This window comes from Tinamus guttatus, unplaced genomic scaffold (assembly GCF_059628265.1).
Source record: "Tinamus guttatus ecotype Peru unplaced genomic scaffold, ASM5962826v1 Tinamus_guttatus_pri_ptg000079l, whole genome shotgun sequence".
In the NCBI taxonomy this organism is placed as follows: domain Eukaryota; kingdom Metazoa; phylum Chordata; class Aves; order Tinamiformes; family Tinamidae; genus Tinamus; species Tinamus guttatus.
In genome coordinates, this window is record NW_028288613.1 from 3,663,389 (window position 1) to 3,691,250 (window position 27,862).

The 27,862-nt window shown below is 45.4% G+C and overlaps 1 protein-coding gene across 1 annotated transcript; it reads right to left on the reverse strand.

The window, feature by feature from the left end:
• Nucleotides 1-1,339: 1,339 nt before the first annotated feature.
• LOC104564524 (scavenger receptor cysteine-rich domain-containing protein DMBT1) lies at nt 1,340-27,834 on the reverse strand. The gene is made up of 21 exons (XM_088520005.1): nt 27,771-27,834; nt 24,154-24,307; nt 23,709-23,923; nt 22,208-22,255; nt 21,834-21,881; nt 17,194-17,241; nt 16,817-16,864; nt 16,212-16,229; nt 15,500-15,799; nt 15,019-15,048; nt 13,875-14,028; nt 13,430-13,644; nt 11,928-11,978; nt 11,282-11,435; nt 10,837-11,051; nt 5,780-5,930; nt 5,247-5,458; nt 4,270-4,442; nt 3,176-3,564; nt 2,104-2,375; nt 1,340-1,512 (listed from the first exon to the last, which is right to left on the reverse strand). The coding sequence occupies exons 1-21, from the start codon at nt 27,832-27,834 to the stop codon at nt 1,340-1,342; spliced, it is 3,132 nt and encodes a 1,043-aa protein (XP_088376131.1).
• Nucleotides 27,835-27,862: the final 28 nt, after the last annotated feature.

A 27,862-nucleotide genomic window follows, 5' to 3' on the forward strand; every position in this document is an offset into this window, starting at 1 on the left:
TGCAGTGAGGTCTCCACTGCTCTCCACTGCTACCTGCCTTGCACTCTGCCTCTTACTTTGCTCCACCTCACGTGGTCACCAAGAGGCAGCCTAGCTCATACAGGCAGCCACAGACAGAGCAAATGGCATTTCTTCAAGGCAACCAAATCTCCAAAGACCTTCTGGCCATGGCAAGGATCTCCCTGTGTCTTAGTCTAGCATGAATCATTCACAATATTCACCACTGATGGAGAGAACAGACTTGCAGTAGGCCAATGGCTGTGACAGGCTCCTGGAGGCTGCGTTCGGACAGTCAAGACAGATGCTGTTTCAGGAATTTAAACAGCGATTTGTTCTGCTCTTAGCCCACTGATGACTGCTCTGCCTGGATAATTACGGACCTCAAATACATGATGATCCCGTTGCCTTTCACATACACACAACATGTTGCTTGGAAAAATCTCTTTATTGCAGATGATGCTCTTCAAGACAGCAAAACTTTGAGTTCAAATTCAGAGACATTTTTAAGGAGTTAAAGCAGAAATATCACACTAGAAGCTTTTGGTTCCTACTCTTATAATTATAGAGGTTAATCTGTATTAGAAATCAGCCATCTACTATGTTTTCTTCAATAAGAAAGATATCCTTAAAGAACTATTCATGGAATACTCAAACATTGTGTGTGAGGATCCGTATGCACTTGAAAGACGTATTTTTGTATTTCTTCTAGTAAGTGAATGATTGTTCAGGTATTTTTGGCTGCCCCTCCACAGGAAACATTTCAGTCATGCGGTCTTTAATCTCCATCTCAGAATATTTGAAGTGATAGAAATCAAAGCTTAAAAGAAGACTTAGGAGATACAACAGTAATACTTGCAATCAAATATTTTGTCACACTGCAGTGGAAACAGAAACCGTTATCAAGCATTTTAATAGGTGCTAGCTCTTCATGAAAGGAAAGACTACTGATCTTAATTTACACCTGAGGAAACCGGAAACAAACTCAAGAAGAACTGGCCACCTGGACTCCTGACAACTGTATTTTTTACTAGCAGAGTCAAGATTTTCAGTTTAAGAGGAAGCTTATGATTCAGACATGACATTAATGTTTGCGAGCCTGATAGTGTAGGTGGGAACGAACTGATTAGAGAGTTGTTAATGGGCTGCAACTTTTGCTGGTCTTCTGGCTTCTTTGGGGTCCTTATGCCCAAGTCCATCTCTTCATGGGCTGACCCATCATGACAAAACGCCTTTCAGTCTCAGGTTTCAATCTTGAGTTGTCAGGAAAATTACTCAGTGCAGGCTTTTTTCCATCAAACTACTCAACCACTGTGCAGATGTAGGGCAGATGTAGGCGATTTCACATTAGTTGGTAGGGAATTTGTTTCTTCGGTTTATGCTTCAAAAGAAACCCAATAAGAGTAAAAACAGCAACTGCCAGAGCTGTGATAGCAATAATAGATGGTGCATGAGAAATACCAGCTGGAGCAGGAGCTGTATTCTTGTCTTCCTGGATGCCAGAAGAGTCCAGCTCTGGGAATGAAGAGACAGTGATCTGGTTACACGTGTCATCTTGTTACTTCCAAGACAGAGAAATAAATTAAAAAAAAAAAAAAAAAAGTATTCTAGGTGAGATTTAGAGCTTAACTGATTTTGTTAAGTGTTTCATCCAGGATACTCTAGATGCAAAAAGGCTTTATATTAACAGAGATTATGTGTAGAAGTCAAACTACAACTTAAACATTCTAATTTTAACATTAAGAAACTGAACAGCAAATAAAAAGCAAAAAGCTTAGAACAAATTTGTCAAGGAAGCTTTCAGAATGATTTTTTTTTGAGCAGTCGTAGAGGTACAAGTCACAGGCAATTTGGGAAGAGATTAATTCCACAGAGCTGCCTGTGCCATGTCCCATCAGACTCCCTGCAGAACTGCTGAATTAGTGGCTTTATAATGGACTGGCAAAAATAACGGATGTGATATATGATTAACAGGCATTAGATAGAAAGCGCATTCCCAATACGTATTGTAGAGCTGCTAGTAATCCAGCAGCAGCGTAGTTTTGCTCAGATTTAAACTGGCATTCCAAGATGTTATCTGAAAAATGAGATATTGTTTTAAATTACCAGCATTCCTATCTTCAGCCCCATCTTTCCGAAGCTGAATTGGGCCAGCAACAGCATTCACTCTTTCTTGTGTAGAGCTTGCTTCTCTCTTGGCCCTAGTAATACAGCCTTGGTAGCATCTGGAAGAATAGTCATTTAGCCTGCACACCACAAATTCACACTTCAGATAAACAGATGGATAGTTACGAACAAACTGGAAGGCATTGAATTTAAACCGGGCCTTGTACTTGTACGGTGAATAATAATTAGCGTAGGTGGAATCTTTAACACACCTGAAAGGAACAAAAAAATCAGCTCTCATGAATGCACCCAACAATCAGTCAGTTATTTACATGAATATAAATATAACATGGTAAAAGATTTTAAACATGGTGAAGATTGGGACCCTATTTCGAAACTTCTATATTTTTCCACCCTATGCAGCTCTGCCTTACCCCATTGCTAGAGATTTGTAGTCATACTGACAAGCATGCCAACCTCCCATGGATCCAATTAGCTATCCAGGGAAGCATCCCTGTACTTGGCAAATAAAAACTTTTCAAACAATACAAATATTCCCCTTTGCTGACGGTGGTTCCATTTGTTTTAAACATTAACTTCCTGTTTTTTAAGTGAATTGATTTAATTTATTGTGCTATCAGCTGATGAGGTATTACCAAAGTTACATCATGGTGCAGAAACGCGCAATAGAAAGAGCAAGATGCCCTCCTTTGGCAGCCCTGTGCAATTATGATCCCTCAAGCCTTTACACATCAAGTTGTATAGTGTATTCACATTTTTCTGAAAGGAAATTACCAATGCCTGGACATGTCACTATGTTACCTCCTTGCCAGGTAACCTGCTCTGTGATCATCTAATCAATGCCACTTTAAGCTATTTTTAATATTCTGGGTCAAACTTCCTCTCCCCATTGAACAATTCTTTCCTCTCAGCACTGCCAACAATATTAATTACAATAATTAATAACAAGCAACCTGCTATCAGTTTATACCATGCTCACTCTAGAACTTCCATAAAGAAATATAAACTTCAAAGTTAGTCTTATCTTTAACTGCTTTACAAAAGAGCTTACCCATTCCTGATTATATCATAGGTCACCGTTGTAAAATCATTGGGGTTAGGAGATGCCACACAGGTGTCCACAAACAAGACCAGATTTGAGTCAGAGCTGTGCAGGTCAGCTTCAAGGAACAAAATCTGGTTGATATCAACATAGTACGGGGAGTCATAGACTGGTTGTGAGAAAGATGCTGTGTGATAAAATGTAAGGTTCACGTCGTATCTGCTATACTGAGTTTCATTGAGTTCAAAATTGTCCTCAGCAACATACATTATTTGTGTCCATGTGTTCTGGAGCATTTTGCAGTTGACATGCAAGTGAAGCTTTTTACGTCTTGTGATTACAGAACCAGAAGAGGATCCACTGATAAGGTTGGAATAGATGATTGTATTGTTGTTTCCCTGTTTGGTATATAAAATGGAAAATTAACTTGCATAGTTAGGTTTCCTATTATGCAATGTAAACTTTGCTATAGCCTTACAGTAAGGTGCACAGTAAATGTGTCTTTTCTGTTGAAGTCTGATGCAGAAAAGTATAACTCTAGTCATTTCTGTTCTCAGGACATGGATCTGTTATCGCCATACCATGTCCAGTGACTACAAGGTGATCTAGGACACTATTCACATTAAGCCCAGATGCATCTGAATGAAATGAATTAAACTGAATTTAATACAATGCTTTGAACAATGCATGAAGGTTCTGGTCTAGCACAGTATTTCAGCTGAAATCTGACTTAAAATGCATTGGTTTTATTAAGCCAAAGCTTTCAATATCTGCTTAATTATCACAGTCAACTGGTGACCTTTTAAATATTGACTATTTGCTTCCTCTCATACCTTTTTTTTTTTTTTTTTTTTGGCTTAGAAGGTCAAACAACAAGATGTAGTGAATGACCTGACAGCCAGCAAAGGAAATGCAAATGTTAATAAACTTTCACCTTCAAGAGAGAGGGAGAAGGTCACAGTCACAGGGACACTACCAGGCCCTGCAAACTACAGTATAGCCTTCAGTTCCTCGTGTTTTTCAAAATTTGAATTCTTCAGCTTGAATTTTGACACATTTACACAAAATATTTACACATTTTGCTGAAACACTTAAAGTCATACCTTTCTCACGGTGCCGCAGCTGTTGTATGGTATGTTGAATATAACATACTTGGGTGTGATGTTGGGCTGACAGTACGAGTCATTCAAGGTGAGATTTGAAGTCCCGTAGCCCTCAGATTGAAGAAAGGCTCTGCTCACGACTACGTGCATATAGTCGGGCAAACACAGAAGTGCTAACGGGGGAAGAACTCATGTTACAAGCTCATCAAAGCAAGCAAAAGTGTTTCCATGCTGTGACCTAAATAAGCAGTTCTTTTGCAGGAGCTGTTGGTATTGCAAGAAATGTTCACTATGCAAATGCTTGCTACTGATCTACTATGTAGTGAGGTATTGGCTAGTTTCAAAACAGGTCCTGACTTTCTCTTTTTTGTGACCTTGAGATCATTGGTGTTATAAATTATACAAAACCATTTCTAACACCACGCAAAACACCATAATTTTAAACTTGGTGAAGATGCTTTTCACACTATTTTGATTTTTTTCTGAGATTATGATGCACTATTAGAACAACAAACAAAAAGTTTTAATGTTCTAATAGACAGTGGTCGTAGCCACAGTGAGAAGTAACACTAAACCATGAAAAGCAAACAGTAAGATGGAAATTGCTTTATGGTTTAAGTTCCGCAAGTTTTCATTACACCAACTGACCCAGGGAGCTCTTCACGAAACTTGTTATCATCACCAAGAGGTTGTTTGCATGACGGCCCTTAAGCCCTAATAGACATGAATGCTCACAAATAAAATGCATGACCAGTGTCTGTAAAATTGCACATGAAGCTTCCAAAATCATTTATGAAATTACAAACAAATAAAAAAACACTTTTGAGGGGTAAACAGAGTCTAATAATGATAGATCTGCAGTTAAACAAAATTAGAGATAACAGCAAATGAGTGATTTGCTAAAGTCATTTAAGATCAACAATCAATGAATTAGCAGCTAATTGAGAAGCAGGCTTCAATATTAAACATGCACTTACTAGTACTCTGATCTGCTAGAATGGAGTAGTAGTCAGCCTGAAAGCCTCTGTATGTGTATTGAGAGTTACTATGAAAGTAGACTGTCATCAGGTTTGAGGAAGAAGTGTATGTGCGAGAAGTCCCAGAACAGATTTTCCCAAGGAGAGGAGAAGTACGGAATGGCCCATCATAGATTTCCACATAATCAGACAGGCACCTGCCACCTTGCATCCTGAGGAGTAGATACAACCATTTACTTAAATAACCTTTTTTTTAAATAAAAAACAAACTCAGATAAACTGATTACAACAACAACAAAAAAGAATATTATACTGGGATGACTATTAAATCCTTGGAACAGGAATTATAACTTTCAATTGCTGTGTTATTAGATGCCATCCACATTGTTATGACTGGTTAAACAAAAATGAATTAAGTTTTCATCTTAGACGTACTGAAACTTTTGAATAACACCCTTGAAATCAAGAAGTTAAAAAACTACTAAGTCCAATATCGATCTTGTAATTTTCTCTATAAATCATTTTTTACTTACTGAATATCCCTGAATGTGAGTGTGACACGAAAATTGCTTGTTACTTGTATTTCCCAAACACAGTCAGCTTTGTTTGGATAATTTCCAGGGTAAAAGGGACTCTGCAGTGTCCCAGATGAATATGAAAGCAAACCACCGCAAGTATTATATGCTGCAGAGAAAAATGTGAGACGAGGAATACACACATATCATTTAAGGTTGCTTTTGGAATACATCTAAGTAGAGTCTGTAGTCTCAAAATTAGAGGCAAGAGCTTCTGGCTTTAATGGTCTTTTCGTTAGATGATCTTTCTATTCATGTCTTTCATTAAAAGTCATTCATTTTCTTAATCTCATCACTCATAATCAAATCTGAATCACCTCTATTATAATTACTAATGACCAAATGGAAGAAAAAAAAAAAAGTCAAAATTTTGTTGTTTTCAAATTTCAGAGTTGACAAATATCCCATACTTAAATGTGAAGGCATTGTCAAAGTCAAAAAATTGGACAAAATTTGTATGAGCTTGCAACCTAATGGAATACCAGTGGAATCAATTTGTGGGCTTCAATCTAATAGTTTAAAACTAAAATCAACATCACAAATTTTCAACCTACTTTTCAGTACAAGCATGAGGTAATCACAGAAAAGAAAAATAGACAGTGCCACCTGAATTATATTTCAAATCGAAACTGAAGAATTAATACCAACAGAGAAGAGAGTATGAAAGAGCAAAGAAAGATAAGGATATGGACTCTAAGGAAGAGAAATCCTACTGACTGTAGCAAAAATAGAAAAGGTCTGAACAGCAAGGCAGACATGATGATCTAGGGGAATGACAACTTTGCATTGGCCATGAATAATTCTGTAACAGACATCCAGTACAAATGCATACACACACACAAATATACATGAAGATACAATAAATATCTATGCTAATGCTATTGATGTGATAAACATATATTTACATTTTTTTTAATCTAAAGGATAAGAAGCTATCAACATAGAAAGGCCTACGGAGAACTATGAGATTTTTAAATTTTAATTTCAACTTCTAGCAAACATGGCAAAAACCTTCTCTCACTAACGGACCTAAACATAATTATGTGAACAAATAAAAAGTTGAAATACATGCTATCCTAAAATGATATGCGTGAATGCACAGCTGAGATAGGAATTAGTCATACTTACGAAGAAGTGGACGATGATACCTACTTGCTAAGTAATTGTGAAATTACTTCTCAAGTGCCCAAATGTAAGTAGCTTTACTGGGTACAAACTCATCTGACTTTAGGGAACAATTGGAGACAATAATATAGTTATAATAGATGAAAAGGAATATGTGTGAAACTTATGAGCAGTAGCATTCCCCTCAATTACTACAGCTAGGGAATGACAGAGAGTGTTGTACTGGGCAGAGATGGGCAGGGTCCAGTCAAAACACTGATTAACCAGAGAAACAAAGCAAGCATTCTCAAAGCTACTTCCAGGAGGGTGCTGTCCTAAAAGGATGGCCCGGAGACTCCACACCTGCCAGCTGGGCAAGAAGGCAGGGTATTCACAGGAACACACAATGCACTTCATGGTGTATTTCTGGCAGGAACAGCCAGAAACACTTTCTGAAAAGGTTTGCATTTTCACCATGGTAAGTAGTAAAGGGCTGCTCTGGCATTATTCACAGATGGGAGAGGAGTCCCAGTTATCTGGAAAGAAACGTGAACTTGACAAAGCCAAAGAAAGCACACGGGCCAGAAAGGCCCCAGTCCTACACACAACAAAAATCAGCCTTACCAGTAGCGGTATCAGTCGCTGTCACTCCTAGAGAAAAATAAACACACACAGTGAAATTATATCTGTAAAGCATGAACATACCCAAGAAAAAAAAGGAAAGAAATCTTCAAGGCAAGACTGAGGCCAGTCTAGTCCACCACCCAGAAAAGAATTATGAAGGGGAAATAAAACTGTAATTCTTCAGAACATAAGGCTGCAAAGAAATAGGAGTCAGTGCCTTTTCATCCCAATGGAGAAGGTCAAACCATGGCTACTGACAGAGGGAAACAACACGGCACCTCGTCCTCCTTCTTCCTGCACAGTCCCAGGCAAAACGGCTCCTTGAAAACTGAGGGATGGTGGGTTTGTCTTGGTCCTACCTGACTTAGACCTGACTGAGGCCAGGTTAGCCTGGTACCCAGACAAGAATTATGAGCAAAGTAAGAAAAAAGTAATTCTTAAGAGGACGAGGCTGCAGGGAAAGAGGAGTCTAGCACTTCCTCGATTTGAACACCCCTAGATTACTGAGGAGATTTCCCTAACACCCAGGTAAATAACCATTTTTTTCTGGTAAATGCCAGTGAATTCTTCTAACTCAAGTGAAACTCTAGCAATTGAAGCAAGTCTGTAAGAAGCAACCAAGTGGGTTAACAGAGGCCCTGCTATGTGTGGGGTACAGGATCCCTCAGAAAAGATACTTTGCAGCCTCAAGGGTTGATAATATCCTTTAACTCAAGCTCTACTCAGTAGCAAAGTGACAAGCAGCTGTCCAGGACCGCCCCTTTCCATCGCTCCAGACCGCTCCAGATGGACATCAACAAGAAGACTGGCAGATTCTCAGGAAAAAGGGGAGGCAAAGGACATGTAGGAAAAGCACTCTCCCCAAAATACTGTTCTTCCCACCATCACCACACACATCACCAAAAGTCTTTTGAGAACAACCAGAGCCCAGCATGGAGGTGCTGTCATTCTCTCCTACAAAAAGTCCCTCCTGAGCATTTTCCTGCTCCATGTGCTGCTGCACCTCAAATCCTTGCAAAAAGGCCAAGGGTACGACAAAAGGGGTCATCTCCAACCTCAGGGAGAAAGGGAGGCAATGGACACTTAGGAAGGGCACTTTCTGCAAAATACTGTTCTTCACAGCATTAACACACGCCTAAGAATGGATCTTTGGAAAATAGCCTGAGCCTGGCAAGGCTCCCCCACAACAGGACCCTCCCAAGCATTTCGTCCTTCATCCGCTGCTGCACCTCAGAGCCTTTCTGAGCACATCCCCACTCCAGAGCTCTGGTCCCCTTGACCATGGACAAGAAGAGCCAATCACTAATCACGTTGTAGCAGTTTTGCATTTCCCTCCTGGCAAACACTAGAACACCACTCTGGTCTACCTAGAGTGCTGCTGTAGTCGGGAATTGAATAGGAGGAGGCCAGAAAGCCAGTATTTACTGGCCAGAAAGCCAGTAAATTCCAATAAGCTCCTGCTAACTCAAGGGCCACTCTAGCAAAGTGCAGGGAGAGCTGCCTTCCCATCACCCCTCCGGCCCTTCGGCCCTCTGCCATGGCCACTAGCAGCTGCGGAGGGGAGGGCAGATGCAAAGGCACATGGGAAGGGAACCTCCCCAAAATACTGTCTGCCCTGCTGTCAACACCCACCTCATCACAAGTCTTTGTAGAACAGTAAAAGCGCCGCAAGGAGACTCTGCCATGCTCCCCCACAAAAGTCCCTCCCGGGCCTGCTGCACTTTAGAGCTCCTCCTGGCATCTGGGCAATAGCAGAGCGCTGGTTGCCTTGGGCACGGCCAAGAAACTCCAATCCACTGTGCCCGCTGTACCCTGAGAAAGTTCCAGCATAGCACGTGGGATGCAAAGTCCTGCAGGCTGTACCAACAGCCCAGCGGCACCTTGCAGAAAGCCCAATGGTATGGCAAAAGGGGTCATTTCTGCCCTACCCATTCCCTTAGTCTAACCCAGAGGGTTTAGCCAGCCTCTGGCAGGGCATTATGTGCTGGAATAGTGAAGGGGGGATTTCATGGACATGAAGGCCTCTTTTCTCAAGCTTCACCTATTGATAAGAACTTGGCCTGAAGTGCAAATTGCTCCTTCACATAAAGTAGGCCATTCAGGGCAAAAAAATGTCTTATTACGTGTTGTTAATCTTCACATTGGCGGTGTTAGGCTTAAAAAAAAAAAAAAAGACCAAAAAAAGCAGTGATTGAATGAATATACGTTAAGAGATACTCCAGAGTATGAAAAATAAAGTATTTACAGCCCAAGATGATCAACTTTGAAGTCAAGACGTTTGTTTCCATATTAGCAGACCCCTGCAGAGTTCTCCTCTGTCAAGAGTATCATAATCTCAAGTGCATGATTTCCCAGCAGAAGGTAAGAGGGTAAAAATACAAAGTGGCCTTTCATACTGTCGTTAGGCCTTGCATGTAAAATGAGATGACAAACGCCTGAGAAGTCAGTCTTACCTGTGTTGGTATGAATCGTTGTTGACAGTGGAGGTGTATTTACCCAACCTACAGAAAATCAGATACAGTCAGTGAAATCCCGTTTGTACTTTGTGATATTCCAGTTTTAAAAACCTCAGCATAGCCGAGAAACACGAGGAAAGAGATTTCCAAGGTGAAACTGAGGACACTCTAGCCTGTTACCAAGACAAGAGCCAGCAGAAAGGGAAGTGGATGGGAGTCCTTCTGTGGAGGAGGCTGAGGAGAAAGAAGAGTCAGGCAGGAGACAAAAGTGCTTGAAGCCAGTCAGTAAAAAGCAGCCAAGTGGCATAACGAAGGCCCTGCTATGTGCGGGGTACAGGGTCCCTCAGAACAGGGACTTTGCAAAGTCAAGGGGTGACAAAATCCTGTAGTTCAAGCTCTGCTCATTAGCAAAGATCCAAGGAGCAGTCCAAGAGAGCCACCTTCGCATGGCTCCAGACGGACACCACCAAGGTCACTGGCACGTCCTCCGGGAGAAAGGGGAGGCAATGGGCACTTTGGAAGGGCAGTTCCACCATGGAAGGGCAGTTCCACCAAAATACTGTTCCTCTCACCATCACCATGCACCTCAGCACAGGTCTTTGGACAACAGCCTGAGCCTGGCATGCAGGTGCTGCCATGCTTCCCCACAAAAAGGCCCTCCCGAGCATGTTCCTGCTCCTTGCACTTCAGAGACGTTCTGGACACCTCCCTGTTACAAAGCTCTGGTCTTTGAGCACAGACAAGAAGCTGGAAGCAAGAGCCAGACACACTGGCAGGCAGCAGTTTTGCATTTCCCTCCTGCGAAACACTCGAACACCACTCTGCTCTCACCTGGAGTGCTGCTGTAGCCAGAAATCGAATAGTAGGAGGCCAGAAAGCCTCTGCGGGTGACACTGCTGTCACTACGAAACAGGACAGTCAGCTCATTTCCAGATGACACAAACACGCGCTGGTCGTTACTGCAAACTTTCCCTAGGAGAGGGGCCCCGGAGAGCCTGCCATCGTACACCTCAATGGCGTCGAAACTGCAGGTGCTGCCTTCCAGCCTGCAGAGCAGAAACAGAACTTGGCTCGAGGACTTTGCCGTTTCCAGGAGAGCTGAGAACGGGAGAGAAGCCCGTGGAGCAGCGCCAGGCTCCAGGCAGAGCCGGCCGAGCTCCAGGGCACGCGGGTGTCGGCCTGGCGCTGGAGGCGGCCCCTGCCATGCCCAGAGCCCAGAGCTCAGAACCGGGAGCCCATCCCCGCGCGGGGCCCGCACGGCCCCGGCCTCACTTACTCCACGTCCACAAAGGACAGGCTCACTCTGTAGTTCGCCTCCTGCAGCTGGATTAGCCACACGCAGTGTGCGTTGTTGGGGTAGGGGTTGGGATAGTTGGGGCTTTCAAAGGAGCCGTACGAAGCCGAGAGGAAGCCACCACAGGAGGAAGCACCTACGGAGCGGACCAAAAGTGAGAACCGGCAGAGACCCCCTGACACCCACCCCAGCACAGCTCCTTGGAGGACAGCAGGAGCCCGGCAAAGAGGCACGGCCACGCTCCCTCACAAAGATGTTCTCCTGAGCGAGAGCCTCCTCCCTGGAGGCTGCACCTCAGAGCCTTGCCAGGCTCAGGTACCTGGCTGCTCTACCTGGCGATGAAGGGGATGAGGAGCCTCCTCCCTAGGAGGAAATCCCTAGTGGGAGTCACAGCTTCCCTGGAGGAGCACCAGGGTCACTCAAACCTAACATCATAGATCACAGTGGCAGCTTGGCTGGACAGAGTGTCATGGGACAGCACGCAACCCTCCAACCCTTGCTCACGTGGAAGACCAGTAGACACCACAGCACAGGCCACCTCCAAATCTCTAACCACAGGAAAACACTGCCCAAACAGACTTTGGTCAGGTTCTAATGAGATTAGAAAACCCTAAAGAGCCAGTCTTACCAGTACTGTTGTCAATCATCATCACTGTCGGCGAAGGGGTGCTTGTCCAATCTAGAGAAAATATTCACACATGGTGAAAATACATTTTTAAAGCATAAGCACAACCCAGAAACAGAAAGAAAGAGAGGAAAGCCAGGAGGTTTCTGTCTGCTTTAGCAGGTTTCTCCTCTGTCAAGGTATCTTAATCTCATGTGCATGATTTCCCAGCAGAAGGTAGGAGCGTAAAAATATAAAGCGACCTGTCATACTCTCATTAGGCCTTGCATGTAAAATGAGACGACAAAAACCTAAGAAGTCAGTGTTACCAGCTGTGGTATTAGTCATTGATAGTGGAGGTTTATTTGTCCGATATAGAGAAAATTAGATATAGCCGATGAAATCCCACTTTTACTTTCTGATATTCAAGCTTTGAAAACATGAAAACAGCCCAGAAACTTAAGGAAAGAGATCTCCAAGGCAAAAATGAGGACTCTCTAGCCTGTTACCAGGACTGGTCCTACCAAGAAAGGATGACAGTTCTTAGGCAGAGGAGGCTGAGGAGAAAGAAGAGTCAGGCAGGAGACAAAAGTGCTTGAAGTGAGTCAGTAAAAAGAAGCCAAGGGTAAAAATACAAAGTGGCCTTTCATACTGTCGTTAGGCCTTGCATGTAAAATGAGATGACAAACGCCTGAGAAGTCAGTCTTACCTGTGTTGGTATGAATCGTTGTTGACAGTGGAGGTGTATTTACCCAACCTACAGAAAATCAGATACAGTCAGTGAAATCCCGTTTGTACTTTGTGATATTCCAGTTTTAAAAACTTCACCATAGCCGAGAAACATGAGGAAAGAGATTTCCAAGGTGAGACTGAGGACACTCTAGCCTGTTACCAAGACAAGAGCCAGCAGAAAGGGAAGTGGATGGGAGTCCTTATGTGGAGGAGGGTGAGGAGAAAGAAGAGTCAGGCAGGAGACAAAAGTGCTTGAAGCCAGTCAGTAAAAAGCAGCCAAGTGGCATAACGAAGGCCCTGCTATGTGCGGGGTACAGGGTCCCTCAGAACAGGGACTTTGCAAAGTCAAGGGGTGACAAAATCCTGTAGTTCAAGCTCTGCTCATTAGCAAAGATCCAAGGAGCAGTCCAAGAGAGCCACCTTCGCATAGCTCCAGACGGACACCACCAAGGTGACTGGCACGTCCTCCGGGAGAAAGGGGAGGCAATGGGCACTTTGGAAGGACAGTTCCACCAAAATACTGTTCTTCTCACCATCACCATGCACCTCAGCACAGGTCTTTGGACAACAGCCTGAGCCTGGCATGCAGGTGCTGCCATGCTTCCCCACAAAAAGGCCCTCCCGAACATGTTCCTGCTCCTTGCACTTCAGAGAAGTTCTGGACACCTCCCTACCACAGAGCTCTGGTGTCTTTGAGCACAGACAAGAAGCTGGAAGCAAGAGCCAGACACACTGGCAGGCAGCGATTTTGTATTTCCTTCCTGGCAAACACTAGAACACCACTCTGCTCTCACCTGGAGTGCTGCTGTAGCCAGAAATCGAATAGTAGGAGGCCAGAAAGCCTCTGCGGGTGACACTGCTGTCACTGCGAAACAGGACAGTCAGCTCATTTCCAGATGACACAAACACGCGGTGGTCGTTACTGCAAACTATCCCTAGGAGAGGGGCCCCGGAGAGCCTGCCGTCGTACACCTCAATGGCGTCGTAACTGCAGGTGTTGCCTTCCAGCCTGCAGAGCAGAAACAGAACTTGGCTCGAGGACTTTGCCGTTTCCAGGAGAGCTGAGAATGGGAGAGAAGCCCATGGAGCAGCGTCAGGCTCCAAGCAGAGCCGGCCGAGCTCCAGGGCACGCGGGTGTCGGCCTGGCGCTGGAGACGGCCCCTGCCATGCCCAGAGCCCAGAGCTCAGAACCAGGAGCCCATCCCCGCGCGGGGCCCGCACGACCCCGGCCTCACTTACTCCACGTCCACAAAGGACAGGCTCACTCTGTAGTTCGCCTCCTGCAGCTGGATTAGCCACACGCAGTGTGCGTTGTTGGGGTAGGGGTTGGGATAGTTGGGGCTTTCAAAGGAGCCGTACGAAGCTGAGAGGAAGCCACCACAGGAGGAATAACCTACGGAGCGGACCAAAAGTGAGAACCGGCAGAGACCCCCTGACACCCACCCCAGCACAGCTCCTTGGAGGACAGCAGGAGCCCAGCAAAGAGGCACGGCCACGCTCCCTCACAAAGATGTTCTCCCGAGCGAGAGCCTCCTCCCTGGAGGCTGCACCTCAGAGCCTTGCCAGGCATCGCCCCATGCCAGAGCTCAGGTACCTGGCTGCTCTACCTGGCGATGAAGGGGATGAGGAGCCTCCTCCCTAGGAGGAAATCCCTAGTGGGAGTCACAGCTTCCCTGGAGGAGCACCAGGGTCACTCCAACCCAACACGAAAGATCACAGTGGCAACTTGGCTGGACAGAGTGTCATGGGACAGCGCGCAACCCTCCAATCCTTGCTCACGTGGAAGACCAGTAGACACCACAGCACAGGCCACCTCCAAATCTCTAACCACAGGAAAACACTGCCCAAACACTGACTTTGGTCAGGTTCTAATGAGATTAGAAAACCCTAAAGAGCCAGTCTTACCAGTACTGGTATCAATCATCGTCACTGTCGTTGAAGGGGTGCTTGTCCAATCTAGAGAAAATATTCACACATGGTGAAAATACATTTTTAAAGCATAAGCACAAGCCAGAAACAGAAGGAAAGAGATCCCTAAGGCCTGACAAAGGTCACTCTAGCCGTCACCCATACAGGATGTAGCAGGTAAGGAAGAAAATGTGATCGTTAGGAGTTGGAGGCTGAGGAGAAAGAAGAGTCTAGCACTTGCTCAACGAGAACACCACCTGATTTCTGCCGACACTGTTTCAATGCCCAGGTAAATCAGCACATTTTTACCCAAAGGGATTCATATAGAAATCAATGTCATCACAGGATTCCGTGAAATCAGCCAGTGACTTAAAGAGAAACATGGGTCTTTAGGTCCCTCCCTTCTGCTAAGACAGAATATGTGAGAAATTGTTGTCTGGAAAGAACACGCATCTCAACCACAGCTTTTATTTACCTGTTGGTGGAGGCGCTGTCAGCCCCGAGTCTGGAAGGAGAGAAGCACAGGCCATTAGGCACTCTGGCCCCTCAGTTCGCACTGTGCCACGCTGTTGCCCACCCCACCGTGCTGCGCCCAAGACCACAAGTGCGCGAGAGGGCCGGGCAGACCAAAGTGCACTCTGCTTTGGGGCACCCGTGCTCCCGGTGAGCCTCCTCGAGAGGCACCGGGGAGCCTACAGAGAGCAGCCTGCGCAGGACCTGAGCCTGCTCGTCCAACCCTGCTCCACCTGTGAGGTGGCCTTTGCGTCCCCTCTCACCCAAAGGGAAGACATTAGAACTGCCCTGATGCGGATCACTCCTGCAGCATGAGGCCCTTGCTTCAGGGACAGAGACCCAGAACAAGCTGCCACCATGCAGGCAGAGAAACAAGGGATTGCTGTGTCTAGAGTAACATCAGCTTTACTTCTGGGAGACACCAGCGGGAGGTAAAAGCCTACCTGAGCAAATGACAGAAGCGTCTCGCACAGAACACGAATAGTCGTTCTCATAGGGACAATCCCACAAATACTCCTCAGAGCCCTGGCAGTCCACTGCGGACATCGCGTACGAGGACCAGCCATTGGAAGGGAAGTAGCCCGTCACACCTAGAGGCTGGCCACAGCCCAGCTGCCTGCACACCACTTGAGCATCTCGCATGTCCCACAGGTAACTGCACACTTTGAACCAGCCTCCAAAATAGTAGATTTCTACATTGCCAGCACAGTGGTTTGGCCCATCTGTCAGTCGCAGGAAGAACTCTTGTAAAGAGAGAAAACGAGAAAACGCTTTGTTAGGCAAAGCAAGGTCTACTTGCACACAGACACATTTGCTTCCTGCTGTGCAAGAGCACAGAGAGGCCAGGGGTTCTCTAGAGGACAACAGGGTCACATGCACCCCAGGAGACCCACAGCGAGCAGGACGTTGCTGGCAAGGGGACCTTTGCTCTCAGCTGTGGCACCCTGCTGTACTGTACAGACACGGCACAGCGTGGGCTCCCACATCGTGCCCAGGCACGACAGACCCCACCATCCCTGTGGGAAAAGGCTCCAGCACAACTCCAGCTGCCGTCCCGCCTGGGGCTCCCCAGAGGATGCACAGGGAGATGTGGGGGCAGCAGCCCCCGGGCACATCACGGAGCATGGGGGAGGACGCTGCAGCAGCCAGACTCACCATCAACGATGATCTGAACTGTGGAGAAACAAACACACACACGAACATCCATGAAACAACAGCAGCAGCACCACCATTCCCCCGGGAGCAAAGTACCAAGCTCTTGTACATGCCCCAGCACCCAACAGTAAGCGGAGGCACCACTGCTATGCTGGGTGGGCTCCTTCTGAGCCTCCTTGACCCAAACAGAGAGGGAGAAAGGGTTTCTGAGCAAGGGGGAATCTGGCAATCCTTTCCCGAGCTCTCTCCTGCTCTCAAAGACAGGTTGCCAACAGGTATTCCCCACAACTGAGAAGCAGCTCGTTTGCAGAAACAAACAAACAAGCAGAATGGATCAGGAATATCAAAGATTTCATGACACCTTAGGAATTCCTGGGCTCCACAGAGAGAACCACAAATAACCTTCTTCCATGAGAAGCTCTCCGTAATCTCACAGGAGGAGCTGCTCTCCATCACACAATTTAGATTCTCAATAGCCTCGTGTCAATACTTCTCAATAGAAGCAGTCCATACAAATGATCTCACCACAGCAGGCAGGGTGGCCAAAGGATCGAACTATGTTTTCTGCCACCTTTCAAAAGAAAGAGATTCTAAGTCATACTCACAGGTGGTGGGCTCTGTAGTTGTTGTTGGTAGAGGTGAAGTGGTTGCTTCTTCCAGAAGAAAAGGAAAAAGGAGAGAAAAACCAATATGAGTGACACAGTGCATGGCAGATGAGCCAGCCAAAATAATGTGAAACTTCCCAGGTAATTCCCCCAGCCCCAAAGAGTGGCAATGTGTGGCAGAGACAGCCTGGAGTCTTTCCTAGAGTCTGGTCTCTTTCTGCATTAGCAGACCCTAGCAGCTTTCTTCCCTCTCAGAGTATCACAGTCTCATGTGCATGATTTCCCAGAAGCAGGGACAAGCGTAAAGAGACCATTAATATTCTTGGTGGGTCTTGCATGTGAAATGAGGTAACAAAAGCCTAATAAGCCAGTCTTACCAGTTGTGGTGTCAGTTGTTGTTAAGACTTCAGGTGTACTTGTCCAATCTAGAAAAAAAATATAGATACATGCAGTGAAGGAAACCACTGCACCAGCACAAGCCCTCCAGGAGCAAATTACAAAGCTCTTGCACAGGCCCCCACTCCCAACAGAAAGCTCAGCCATCACTGCTATGCTGGGTGGGCTCCTTCCGAGGTTCCTTAGCCCAGGCAGAGAGGAAGGAAGTGTTTCTGTGCAAGTTGGAACCCAGGAAATCTTTCCCAACTCTCTCCTTCTCTCAAAGCCTAGTTGCCAACAGGTGTTTCCAACGGCTGAGAAGCAGCTCATTTACAGAAATTAGCAAACAAGCAGAATGTGTCAGGAATGTCAAAGATTTTTTGATAGTTTAGACATTCCTGGAACCCACAGAAAGAACCACAAATAACCTGCTTCCATGAGAAGCTCTCTGTAAGCTCATGGGGGGAGCTGCTGTTCTTCACACAATTTAGATTCTCAATAGCCTCGTGTCAATACTTCTCAATAGAAGCAGTCCATACAAATGATCTCGCCACAGCAAGCAGGGTGGCCAAAGGATCGAACTATGTATTCTGCCACCTTTCAAAAGAGATTCTGAGTCATACTCACAGGTGGTGTGTTCTGTAGTTGTTGTTGGTGGAGGTGAAGTGGTTGTTTCTTCCAGAAGAAAAGAAAAAAGGAGAGAAAAGCCAATATGAGTGACACAGTGCATGGCAGACGAGCCAGCCAAAATAATGTGAAACTTCCCAGGTAATTCCCCTAGCCCTAAAGAGTGGCAATGTGTGGCAGAGACAGCCTGGAGTCTTTCCTGGAGTCTGGTCTCTTTCTGCATTAGCAGACCCCAGCAGGTTTCTCCCCTCTCAGAGTATCACAATCTTATATGCATGATTTCCCAGAAGCGGGGACAAGCGTAAAGAGACCATTAATATTCTTGGTGGGTCTTGCATGTGAAATGAGGTAACAAAAACCTAATAAGCCAGTCTTACCAGCTGTGATGCCAATTGTTGTTAAGACTTCAGGTTTCCATGTCCAATCTAGAAAAAAAATATAGATACATGCAGTGAAGGAAACCACTGCACCAGCACAAGCCCTCCAGGAGCAAATTACAAAGCTCTTGCACAGGCCCCCACTCCCAACAGAAAGCTCAGACACCACTGCTATGCTGGGTGGGCTCCTTCTGAGCTTCCTTAGCCCAAGCAGAGAGGGAGGAAGTGTTTCTGGGCGAGTTGGAACCCAGGAAACCTTTCCCAACTCTCTCCTTCTCTCAAAGCCCAGTTGCCAACAGAAATCCCCAACAGCTGAGAAGCAGCTCATTTGCAGAAAGCAGCAAACAAGCAGAATGGGTCAGGAATGTCAAAGATTTTTTGATAGTTTAGACATTCCCGCAACCCACAGAATGAACCACAAATAACCTGCTTCCATGAGAAGCTCTCTGTAATCTCCCAGGAGGAGCTGCTCTCCATCACACAATTTAGATTCTCAATAGCCTCGTGTCAATACTTCTCAATAGAAGCAGTCCATACAAATGATCTCGCCACAGCAGGCAGGGTGGCCAAAGGCTTGAACTATGTTTTCTGCCACCTTTCAAAAGAAAGAGACTCTAAGTCATACTCACAGGTGGTGGGCTCTGTAGTTGTTGTTGGTAGAGGTGAAGTGGTTGCTTCTTCCAGAGGAAAAGAAAAAAGGAGAGAAAAACCAATATGAGTGACACAGTGCATGGCAGACGAGGCAGCCAAAATAATGTGAAACTTCCCAGGTAATTCCCCCAGCCCCAAAGAGTGGCAATGTGTGGCAGAGACAGCCTGGAGTCTTTCCTGGAGTCTGGTCTCTTTCTGCATTAGCAGACCCCAGCAGGTTTCTCCCCTCTCAGAGTATCACAATCTTATATGCATGATTTCCCAGAAGCGGGGACAAGCGTAAAGAGACCATTAATATTCTTGGTGGGTCTTGCATGTGAAATGAGGTAACAAAAACCTAATAAGCCAGTCTTACCAGCTGTGATGCCAATTGTTGTTAAGACTTCAGGTTTCCATGTCCAATCTAGAAAAAAATATAGATACATGCAGTGAAGGAAACCACTGCACCAGCACAAGCCCTCCAGGAGCAAATTACAAAGCTCTTGCACAGGCCCCCACTCCCAACAGAAAGCTCAGACACCACTGCTATGCTGGGTGGGCTCCTTCTGAGCTTCCTTAGCCCAAGCAGAGAGGGAGGAAGTGTTTCTGGGCGAGTTGGAACCCAGGAAACCTTTCCCAACTCTCTCCTTCTCTCAAAGCCCAGTTGCCAACAGAAATCCCCAACAGCTGAGAAGCAGCTCATTTGCAGAAAGCAGCAAACAAGCAGAATGGGTCAGGAATGTCAAAGATTTTTTGATAGTTTAGACATTCCCGCAACCCACAGAATGAACCACAAATAACCTGCTTCCATGAGAAGCTCTCTGTAATCTCCCAGGAGGAGCTGCTCTCCATCACACAATTTAGATTCTCAATAGCCTCGTGTCAATACTTCTCAATAGAAGCAGTCCATACAAATGATCTCGCCACAGCAGGCAGGGTGGCCAAAGGCTTGAACTATGTTTTCTGCCACCTTTCAAAAGAAAGAGACTCTAAGTCATACTCACAGGTGGTGGGCTCTGTAGTTGTTGTTGGTAGAGGTGAAGTGGTTGCTTCTTCCAGAGGAAAAGGAAAAAGGAGAGAAAAACCAATATGAGTGACACAGTGCATGGCAGACGAGGCAGCCAAAATAATGTGAAACTTCCCAGGTAATTCCCCCAGCCCCAAAGAGTGGCAATGTGTGGCAGAGACAGCCTGGAGTCTTTCCTGGAGTCTGGTCTCTTTCTGCATTAGCAGACCCCAGCAGGTTTCTCCCCTCTCAGAGTATCACAATCTCATGTGCATGATTTCCCAGAAGCAGGGACAAGCGTAAAGAGACCATTAATATTCTTGGTGGGTCTTGCATGTGAAATGAGGTGACAAAAGCCTAATAAGCCAGTCTTACCAGTTGTGGTGTCAGTTGCTGTTAAGAGTTGAAGTCTTCTTTTCCTATCTAGAAAATAAAAATAAAAACATGCAGTGAAGGAAACCACTGCACCAGCACAAGCCCTCCAGGAGCAAATTACAAAGCTCTTGCAAAGGCCTCCACTCCCAACAGAAAGCTCAGACACCACTGCTATGCTGGGTGGGCTCTTTCTGAGCTTCCTTAGCCCAGGCAGAGAGGGAGGAAGTGTTTCTGGGCGAGTTGGAACCCAGGAAACCTTTCCCAACTCTCTCCTTCTCTCAAAGACAGGTTGCCAACAAGAATCCCCAACAGCTGAGAAGCAGCTCATTTGCAGAAAGCAGCAAACAAGCAGAATGTGTCAGGAATGTCAAAGATTTCTTGATAGTTTAGACATTCCTGCAACCCACAGAAAGAATCGCAAATAACCTGCTTCCATGAGAAGCTCTCTGTAAGCTCACAGGAGGAGCTGCTCTTCGTCACACAATTTAGATTCTCAATAGCCTCGTGTCAATACTTCTCAATAGAAGCAGTCCATACAAATGATCTCGCCACAGCAGGCAGGGTGGCCAGAGGATTGAACTATGTTTTCTGCCACCTTTCAAAAGAAAGAGATTCTAAGTCATACTCACAGATGGTGTGTTCTGTGGTTGTTGTTGGTAGAGGTGAAGTGGTTGTTTCTTCCAGAGGAAAAGAAAAAAGGAGAGAAAAACCGATATGAGTGACACAGTGCATGGCAGACGAGCCAGCCAAAATAATGTGAAACTTCCCAGGTAATTCCCCCAGCCCCAAAGAGTGGCAATGTGTGGCAGAGACAGCCTGGAGTCAAGAGGTCTCTTTCTGCATTAGCAGATCCCAGCAGGTTTCTCCCCTCTCAGAGTATCACAATCTCATGTGCATGATTTCCCAGAAGCAGGGACAAGCGTAAAGAGACCATTAATATTCTTGGTGGGTCTTGCATGTGAAATGAGGTAACAAAAGCCTAATAAGCCAGTCTTACCAGTTGTGGTGTCAGTTGTTGTTAAGTCTTCAGCTGTACTTGTCCAATCTAGAAAAAAAAATATAGATACATGCAGTGAAGGAAACCACTGCACCAGCACAAGCCCTCCAGGAGCAAATTACAAAGCTCTTGCACAGGCCCCCACTCCCAACAGAAAGGTCAGACACTGCTGCTATGCTGGGTTTGCTCTTTCTGAGCTTCCTTAACCAATGCAGAGAGGGAGGAAGTGTTTCTGGGCAAGTTGGAACCCAGGAAACCTTTCCCGACTTTAATCTTCTCTCAAAGCCCAGTTGCCAACAAGAATCCCCAACAGCTGAGAAGCAGCTCATTTGCAGAAAGCAGCAAACAAGCAGAATGGGTCAGGAATGTCAAAGATTTTTTGATAGTTTAGACATTCCTGCAACCCACAGAATGAACCACAAATAACCTGCTTCCATGAGAAGCTCTCCGTAATCTCACAGGAGGAGCAGCTCTCCGTCACACAATTTAGATTCTCAATAGCCTCGTGTCAATACTTCTCAATAGAAGCAGTCCATACAAATGATCTCGCCACAGCAGGCAGGGTGGCCAGAGGATCGAACTATGTTTTCTGCCACCTTTCAAAAGAAAGAGACTCTAAGTCATACTCACAGGTGGTGGGCTCTGTAGTTGTTGGTAGTGGAGGTGAAGTGGTTGTTTCTTCCAGAGGAAAAGAAAAAAGGAGAGAAAAACTAATATGAGTGACACAGTGCATGGCAGACGAGCCAGCCAAAATAATGTGAAACTTCCCAGGTAATTCCCCCAGCCCCAAAGTGTGGCAATGTGTGGCAGAGACAGCCTGGAGTCAAGAGGTCTCTTTCTGCATTAGCAGACCTCAGCAGGTTACTCCCCTCTCAACATATTATAATCCCATATGCATGATTTCCCAGCAGCTGGTAGAAATGTAAAGAGAAAGAGACCATTCATATTCTCGGTAGGCCTTGCATGCGAAACAAGATAACAAAAGTCAAATAAGTCAGATTTACCAGCTGAAGTATCAGTTGTTGTTAAGAGGTGAGGTGTACCTGTCCAACCTAGAAAAAAAAATAGATATATCCAGTGAAATCCAATTTTTACAATGTGAAATCCCCAAACTGAACACAGCCCGGAAACATAAAGCAGGCCATTGAGAGCAAAGAGCAGTGTTCTAATACATTTCAATAATCTTTACGTGGGTGTTGTTAAGCTTGGAAAAAAAAAACCCATCAGTGATCAAATGAATATACAATAAGCTGTATTCCAGAAAAGGAAAAATGAAATCCATAGACCAAGATGATCAACTTTGTACCCATGAGGTTCCTGTCTGCTTTAGCAGGTTTCTCCTCTGTCAAGGTATCATAATCTCATGTGCATGATTTCCCAGCTGAAGGTAGGAGCGTAAAAATATAAAGCGACCTGTCATACTCTCATTAGGCCTTGCATGGAAAATGAGACGACAAAAACCTAAGAAGTCAGTGTTACCAGCTGTGGTATTAGTCATTGATAGTGAAGGTTTATTTGTCCGATCTAGAGAAAATTAGATACAGCCGATGAAATCCCACTTTTACTTTTTGATATTCAAGTTTTGAAAACATGAAAACAGCCCAGAAACATAAGGAAAGAGATCTCCAAGGCAAAAATGAGGACTCTCTAGCCTGTTACCAGGACTGGTCCTACCAGGAAAGGATGAGAGTTCTTAGGCAGAGGAGGCTGAGGAGAAAGAAGAGTCAGGCAACCCAACCTACAGAAAATCAGATACAGTCAGTGAAATCCCGTTTGTACTTTGTGATATTCCAGTTTTAAAAACTTCAGCATAGCCGAGAAACACGAGGAAAGAGATTTCCAAGGTGAGACTGAGGACCCTCTAGCCTGTTACCAAGACAAGAGCCAGCAGAAAGGGAAGTGGATGGGAGTCCTTCTGTGGAGGAGGCTGAGGAGAAAGAAGAGTCAGGCAGGAGACAAAAGTGCTTGAAGCCAGTCAGTAAAAAGCAGCCAAGTGGCATAACGAAGGCCCTGCTATGTGCAGGGTTCAGGGTCCCTCAGAACAGGGACTTTGCAAAGTCAAGGGGTGACAAAATCCTGTAGTTCAAGCTCTGCTCATTAGCAAAGATCCAAGGAGCAGTCCAAGAGAGTCACCTTCGCATAGCTCCAGACGGACACCACCAAGGTCACTGGCACGTCCTCCGGGAGAAAGGGGAGGCAATGGGCACTTTGGAAGGGCAGTTCCACCAAAATACTGTTCCTCTCACCATCACCATGCACCTCAGCACAGGTCTTTGGACAACAGCCTGAGCCTGGCATGCAGGTGCTGCCATGCTTCCCCACAAAAAGGCCCTCCCGAGCATGTTCCTGCTCCTTGCACTTCAGAGACGTTCTGGACACCTCCCTGTTACAAAGCTCTGGTCTTTGAGCACAGACAAGAAGCTGGAAGCAAGAGCCAGACACACTGGCAGGCAGCAGTTTTGCATTTCCCTCCTGGGAAACACTAGAACCCCGCTCTGCTCTCACCTGGAGTGCTGCTGTAGCCAGAAATCGAATAGTAGGAGGCCAGAAAGCCTCTGCGGGTGACACTGCTGTCACTGCGAAACAGGACAGTCAGCTCATTTCCAGATGACACAAACACGCGGTGGTCGTTACTGCAAACTTTCCCTAGGAGAGGGGCCCCGGAGAGCCTGCCGTCGTACACCTCGATGGCGTCGTAACGGCAGGTGCTGCCTTCCAGCCTGCGGAGCAGAAACAGAACTTGGCTCGAGGACTTTGCCGTTTCCAGGAGAGCTGAGAACGGGAGAGAAGCCCGTGGAGCAGCGTCAGGCTCCAAGCAGAGCCGGCCGAGCTCCAGGGCACGCGGGTGTCGGCCTGGCGCTGGAGGCGGCCCCTGCCATGCCCAGAGCCCAGAGCTCAGAACCAGGAGCCCATCCCCGCGCGGGGCCCGCACGGCCCCGGCCTCACTTACTCCACGTCCACAAAGGACAGGCTCACTCTGTAGTTCGCCTCCTGCAGCTGGATTAGCCACACGCAGTGTGCGTTGTTGGGGTAACGGTTGGGATAGTTGGGGCTTTCAAAGGAGCCGTACGAAGCCGAGAGGAAGCCACCACAAGAGGAAGCACCTACGGAGCGGACCAAAAGTGAGAACCGGCAGAGACCCCCTGACACCCACCCCAGCACAGCTCCTTGGAGGACAGCAGGAGCCCAGCAAAGAGGCACGGCCACGCTCCCTCACAAAGATGTTCTCCCGAGCGAGAGCCTCCTCCCTGGAGGCTGCACCTCAGAGCCTTGCCAGGCATCGCCCCATGCCAGAGCTCAGGTACCTGGCTGCTCCACCTGGCGATGAAGGGGATGAGGAGCCTCCTCCCTAGGAGGAAATCCCTAGTGGGAGTCACAGCTTCCCTGGAGGAGCTCCAGGGTCACTCAAACCTAACATCAAAGATCACAGTGGCAACTTGGCTGGACAGAGTGTCATGGGACAGCGCGCAACCCTCCAACCCTTGCTCACGTGGAAGACCAGTAGACACCACAGCACAGGCCACCTCCAAATCTCTAACCACAGGAAAACACTGCCCAAACACTGACTTTGGTCAGGTTCTAATGAGATTAGAAAACCCTAAAGAGCCAGTCTTACCAGGTGCTTATCCAATCTAGAGAAAATATTCACACATGGTGAAAATACATTTTTAAAGCATAAGCACAACCCAGAAACAGAAAGAAAGAGAGGAAAGCCAGGAGGTTTCTGTCTGCTTTAGCAGGTTTCTCCTCTGTCAAGGTATCTTAATCTCTTGTGGATGATTTCCCAGCAGAAGGTAGGAGTGTAAAAATATAAAGCGACCTGTCGTACTCTCATTAGGCCTTGCATGTAAAATGAGACGACAAAAACCTAAGAAGTCAGAGGCTGCCACCATGCACGCAAGGAGACAACGGATTGCAGAACCGTGTCTAGAGTAACATCAGCTTTACTCCTTGGAGTCCCTCAAAACAGGTACTTTGCAAACTCAATTGTCAGTCATTGGCAAAGTGTCGAGCAGTTTCCCAGGAGAGTTGTCTTGCTCAGTGTGCACATCACCAGGTTCCTGCAGACACTGATCTAAGAGTCAGGTAAAAGAGCCAGGTAAATCAGGAGATTTCTGTGCCAGGAAGGTTCCTGCACAGCAGAAGGGATCCTGGTGGCATCAGCACAGGTCAGGGGTCTGGTATGCCCAAAGGGTTAATATCCTTCCTCCTGCTTCCCTTATGCTCACTTGGAGGTTTCATCCTCCCTGATATGGGGCTTTACGGGGTCATTTACATCCTGGAGAAAGGACAGAACACCACCACCACCATCCTGCCCACAGAGTGCTGACAGCTCCCCTAGTATCCTAAGTACACACTTAGACAATTCCTAATACTTATTAAAGCATAAACACATTTTATATAGTGGAATTCTTAATGGTGAATTTCACTGACAAAGGCTTCTGCTCCAAAGGTGACCATCTCCACCGAGAAGTTAAACTGCAGGAACGCAATAGCACTGAGGTTACAATCAAAATGAAGGGATCATTTCACAGGGGCAGTTGCCTCTATTCTGAGTACAGATCCCAGGAAAACACTGGTTGCAAAACAGTTAAAATTTCTCTCTGTCCAAATCATGGATAATTTTAATTTGTGGTTTCAGATGCTCAAAAACTGCTGCATGTACACTACCTCAGTTACACAGAAGTATTACTTTTAAGCTTTTAGATGAGGTATGGATTTATTTCATTGCAATTATTATTTTTTTTCTTGGAGAGGAGTGCATGTGAATTTTTATGGTAGATTTTAAGTGCATGCTTATGCTGCCATTTAGATTCTACAGATTCTACATTTCAGCATCTAGGAGCCCAGTCTGAATGAAACTAAACACCTTACTGTGTTAGTAATTTGGGTATATCGGGTACAACTAGATTAGCCAAGTTTTGAAATGTAACCCTAAGCCTGGAGAGAGTATTTATCAAGATCAACTCAAACAATGTGCATTTTTATATATTTTTCAAATTACGTGTTGTTGGATGATCCGTGTGACTATAAGTTGTAGATGGCCAAACTGCAGACATCATCACATGCAAAAAAGAAAAAAAAAAGTTTGAAACTTGATACTTGCAAAAACATTGCATGAGTTATCATAGTGAATGGATAGAAAAGTTTAAGTGCATGGCACTTCCTGGTGACATTGACAGATAGATATCTCTGGATTAGGTCCAGCTACCTCTGGACATAGAAAGCCCATTCTGTGGGCAACCTGGCCATTGGGAATATTCCATCACTGACTGATGTAATGTATGACATGTTTGTCCATTAAAAGTGATTTCGAGACGTAAAGGAAGATGCTATGGGGGAGATGCATCATTTATTCAGCGAGATGGAATTCTAATTCAGTCTGACCCTTCCCAAATTGCCTCTCACATATGCAAGGTATTCAATATAAATGGATTTGATAGCAATAAAAGGTTTAAACAGCAACTGAGTATCTTCCAGCGCAATATCAATACTGCAGCTCAATTTCCAATATTCAACCTCATGTGAAATATTTATGGAGGGAGCTGATAGTAAGAGCATTATAAAATCCAAATTTGGAAACAGCACTAAATTGCCATTTCCTTCTGTTGTGTGTGAGAGCATGTGTGGGAGCAAAGAAAGGGGAAGTGTTGTTTTTCTCCCAATTTATTAGTCCAAGTTAACTCAACAACAGAACTTCACAGCTGAAAGAGAAAGGAAGGGAGAGAGCAACTATCACAATCTCTTTTGATCTTTTTTCTGTTCTGCCCTCCAGCAAAGAGAAGACAATAGCAGTCAGTTAAAAATAAATGCTTTCTTTCTCATAATACTATCATGGCACTCTGCAGACACAGGGAAACTTCACCTAAAGAGGGAGGGAAGAGTCTTTTTGGATGCAGGAAGCTTATTTCAAGTTTTCATGAGAAGCATCCTGCCTTCCATCAAACCCACGGATATTTTGTTGATCTCCAAGGGAATAAAAGCATCTGTGCAGTTCACTGCCTCAGCAGCCAATTCAATTTAGGTTTGTAATAAAAATTAGACGATAGGAAATTAGAATCATATAAAATTAGAGTAATTCTGTTGTATTCTAATAATTACGATAATAATAGGCACAGAAACATGTTTCACACTTGCTTTTATCTTGAGCGTTCTGTCATCAAACACCACCACCATGTTATTCAATAGAATTAACTAATCAAATATAATCTGTGTGATTCAAAGAGCACCTGACACACTAAAATAAATGTGCATTTCGTGAAGAAAATGCTTACCTTTAAGTTCACTACCACAATACAAAGACTTGGAAAAATCTTATTGCTGGCTTTTACAGTATATTTATTTTGAGCTTACTTTACTAGCCTTTGTAACAAAAAAAGGGTGAGAATAACTAAATAAATCATTTAAATAAAAGACATGATCATTGATTTGCTCAGCTCATAGAATAGATCAACAGATTTCAACAGAGCTAACCTATGCATGGCAAGTTTAATCCTCTTTTAAAACTCAGTATTATCCTGAATGTGAGATATATCTGTGAAGCTGATCAGAAACGAGACTCTTTACCTGTTTCTACCTGTATTCCAAGAAACATCATTACCATCCAAGGGAGGACCATAGTGGGACCCATCTTGACGGAACTCCTAGCAGGAGAGGCC

Coding starts and splice junctions, on each gene's coding strand:
- LOC104564524 (XM_088520005.1), bottom strand. CDS start 27,834: ATGGGTCCCACTATGGTCCTCCCTTGGATGGTAATGATGTTTCTTGGA. Junction 17,242..21,833: donor AACTACAGAGCCCACCACCT/GTGAGTATGACT, acceptor TTTTTTTTCTAG/ATTGGACAAGTACACCTGAA. Junction 4,443..5,246: donor TCTAGCAGATCAGAGTACTA/GTAAGTGCATGT, acceptor TTCCCCCGTTAG/CACTTCTGTGTTTGCCCGAC.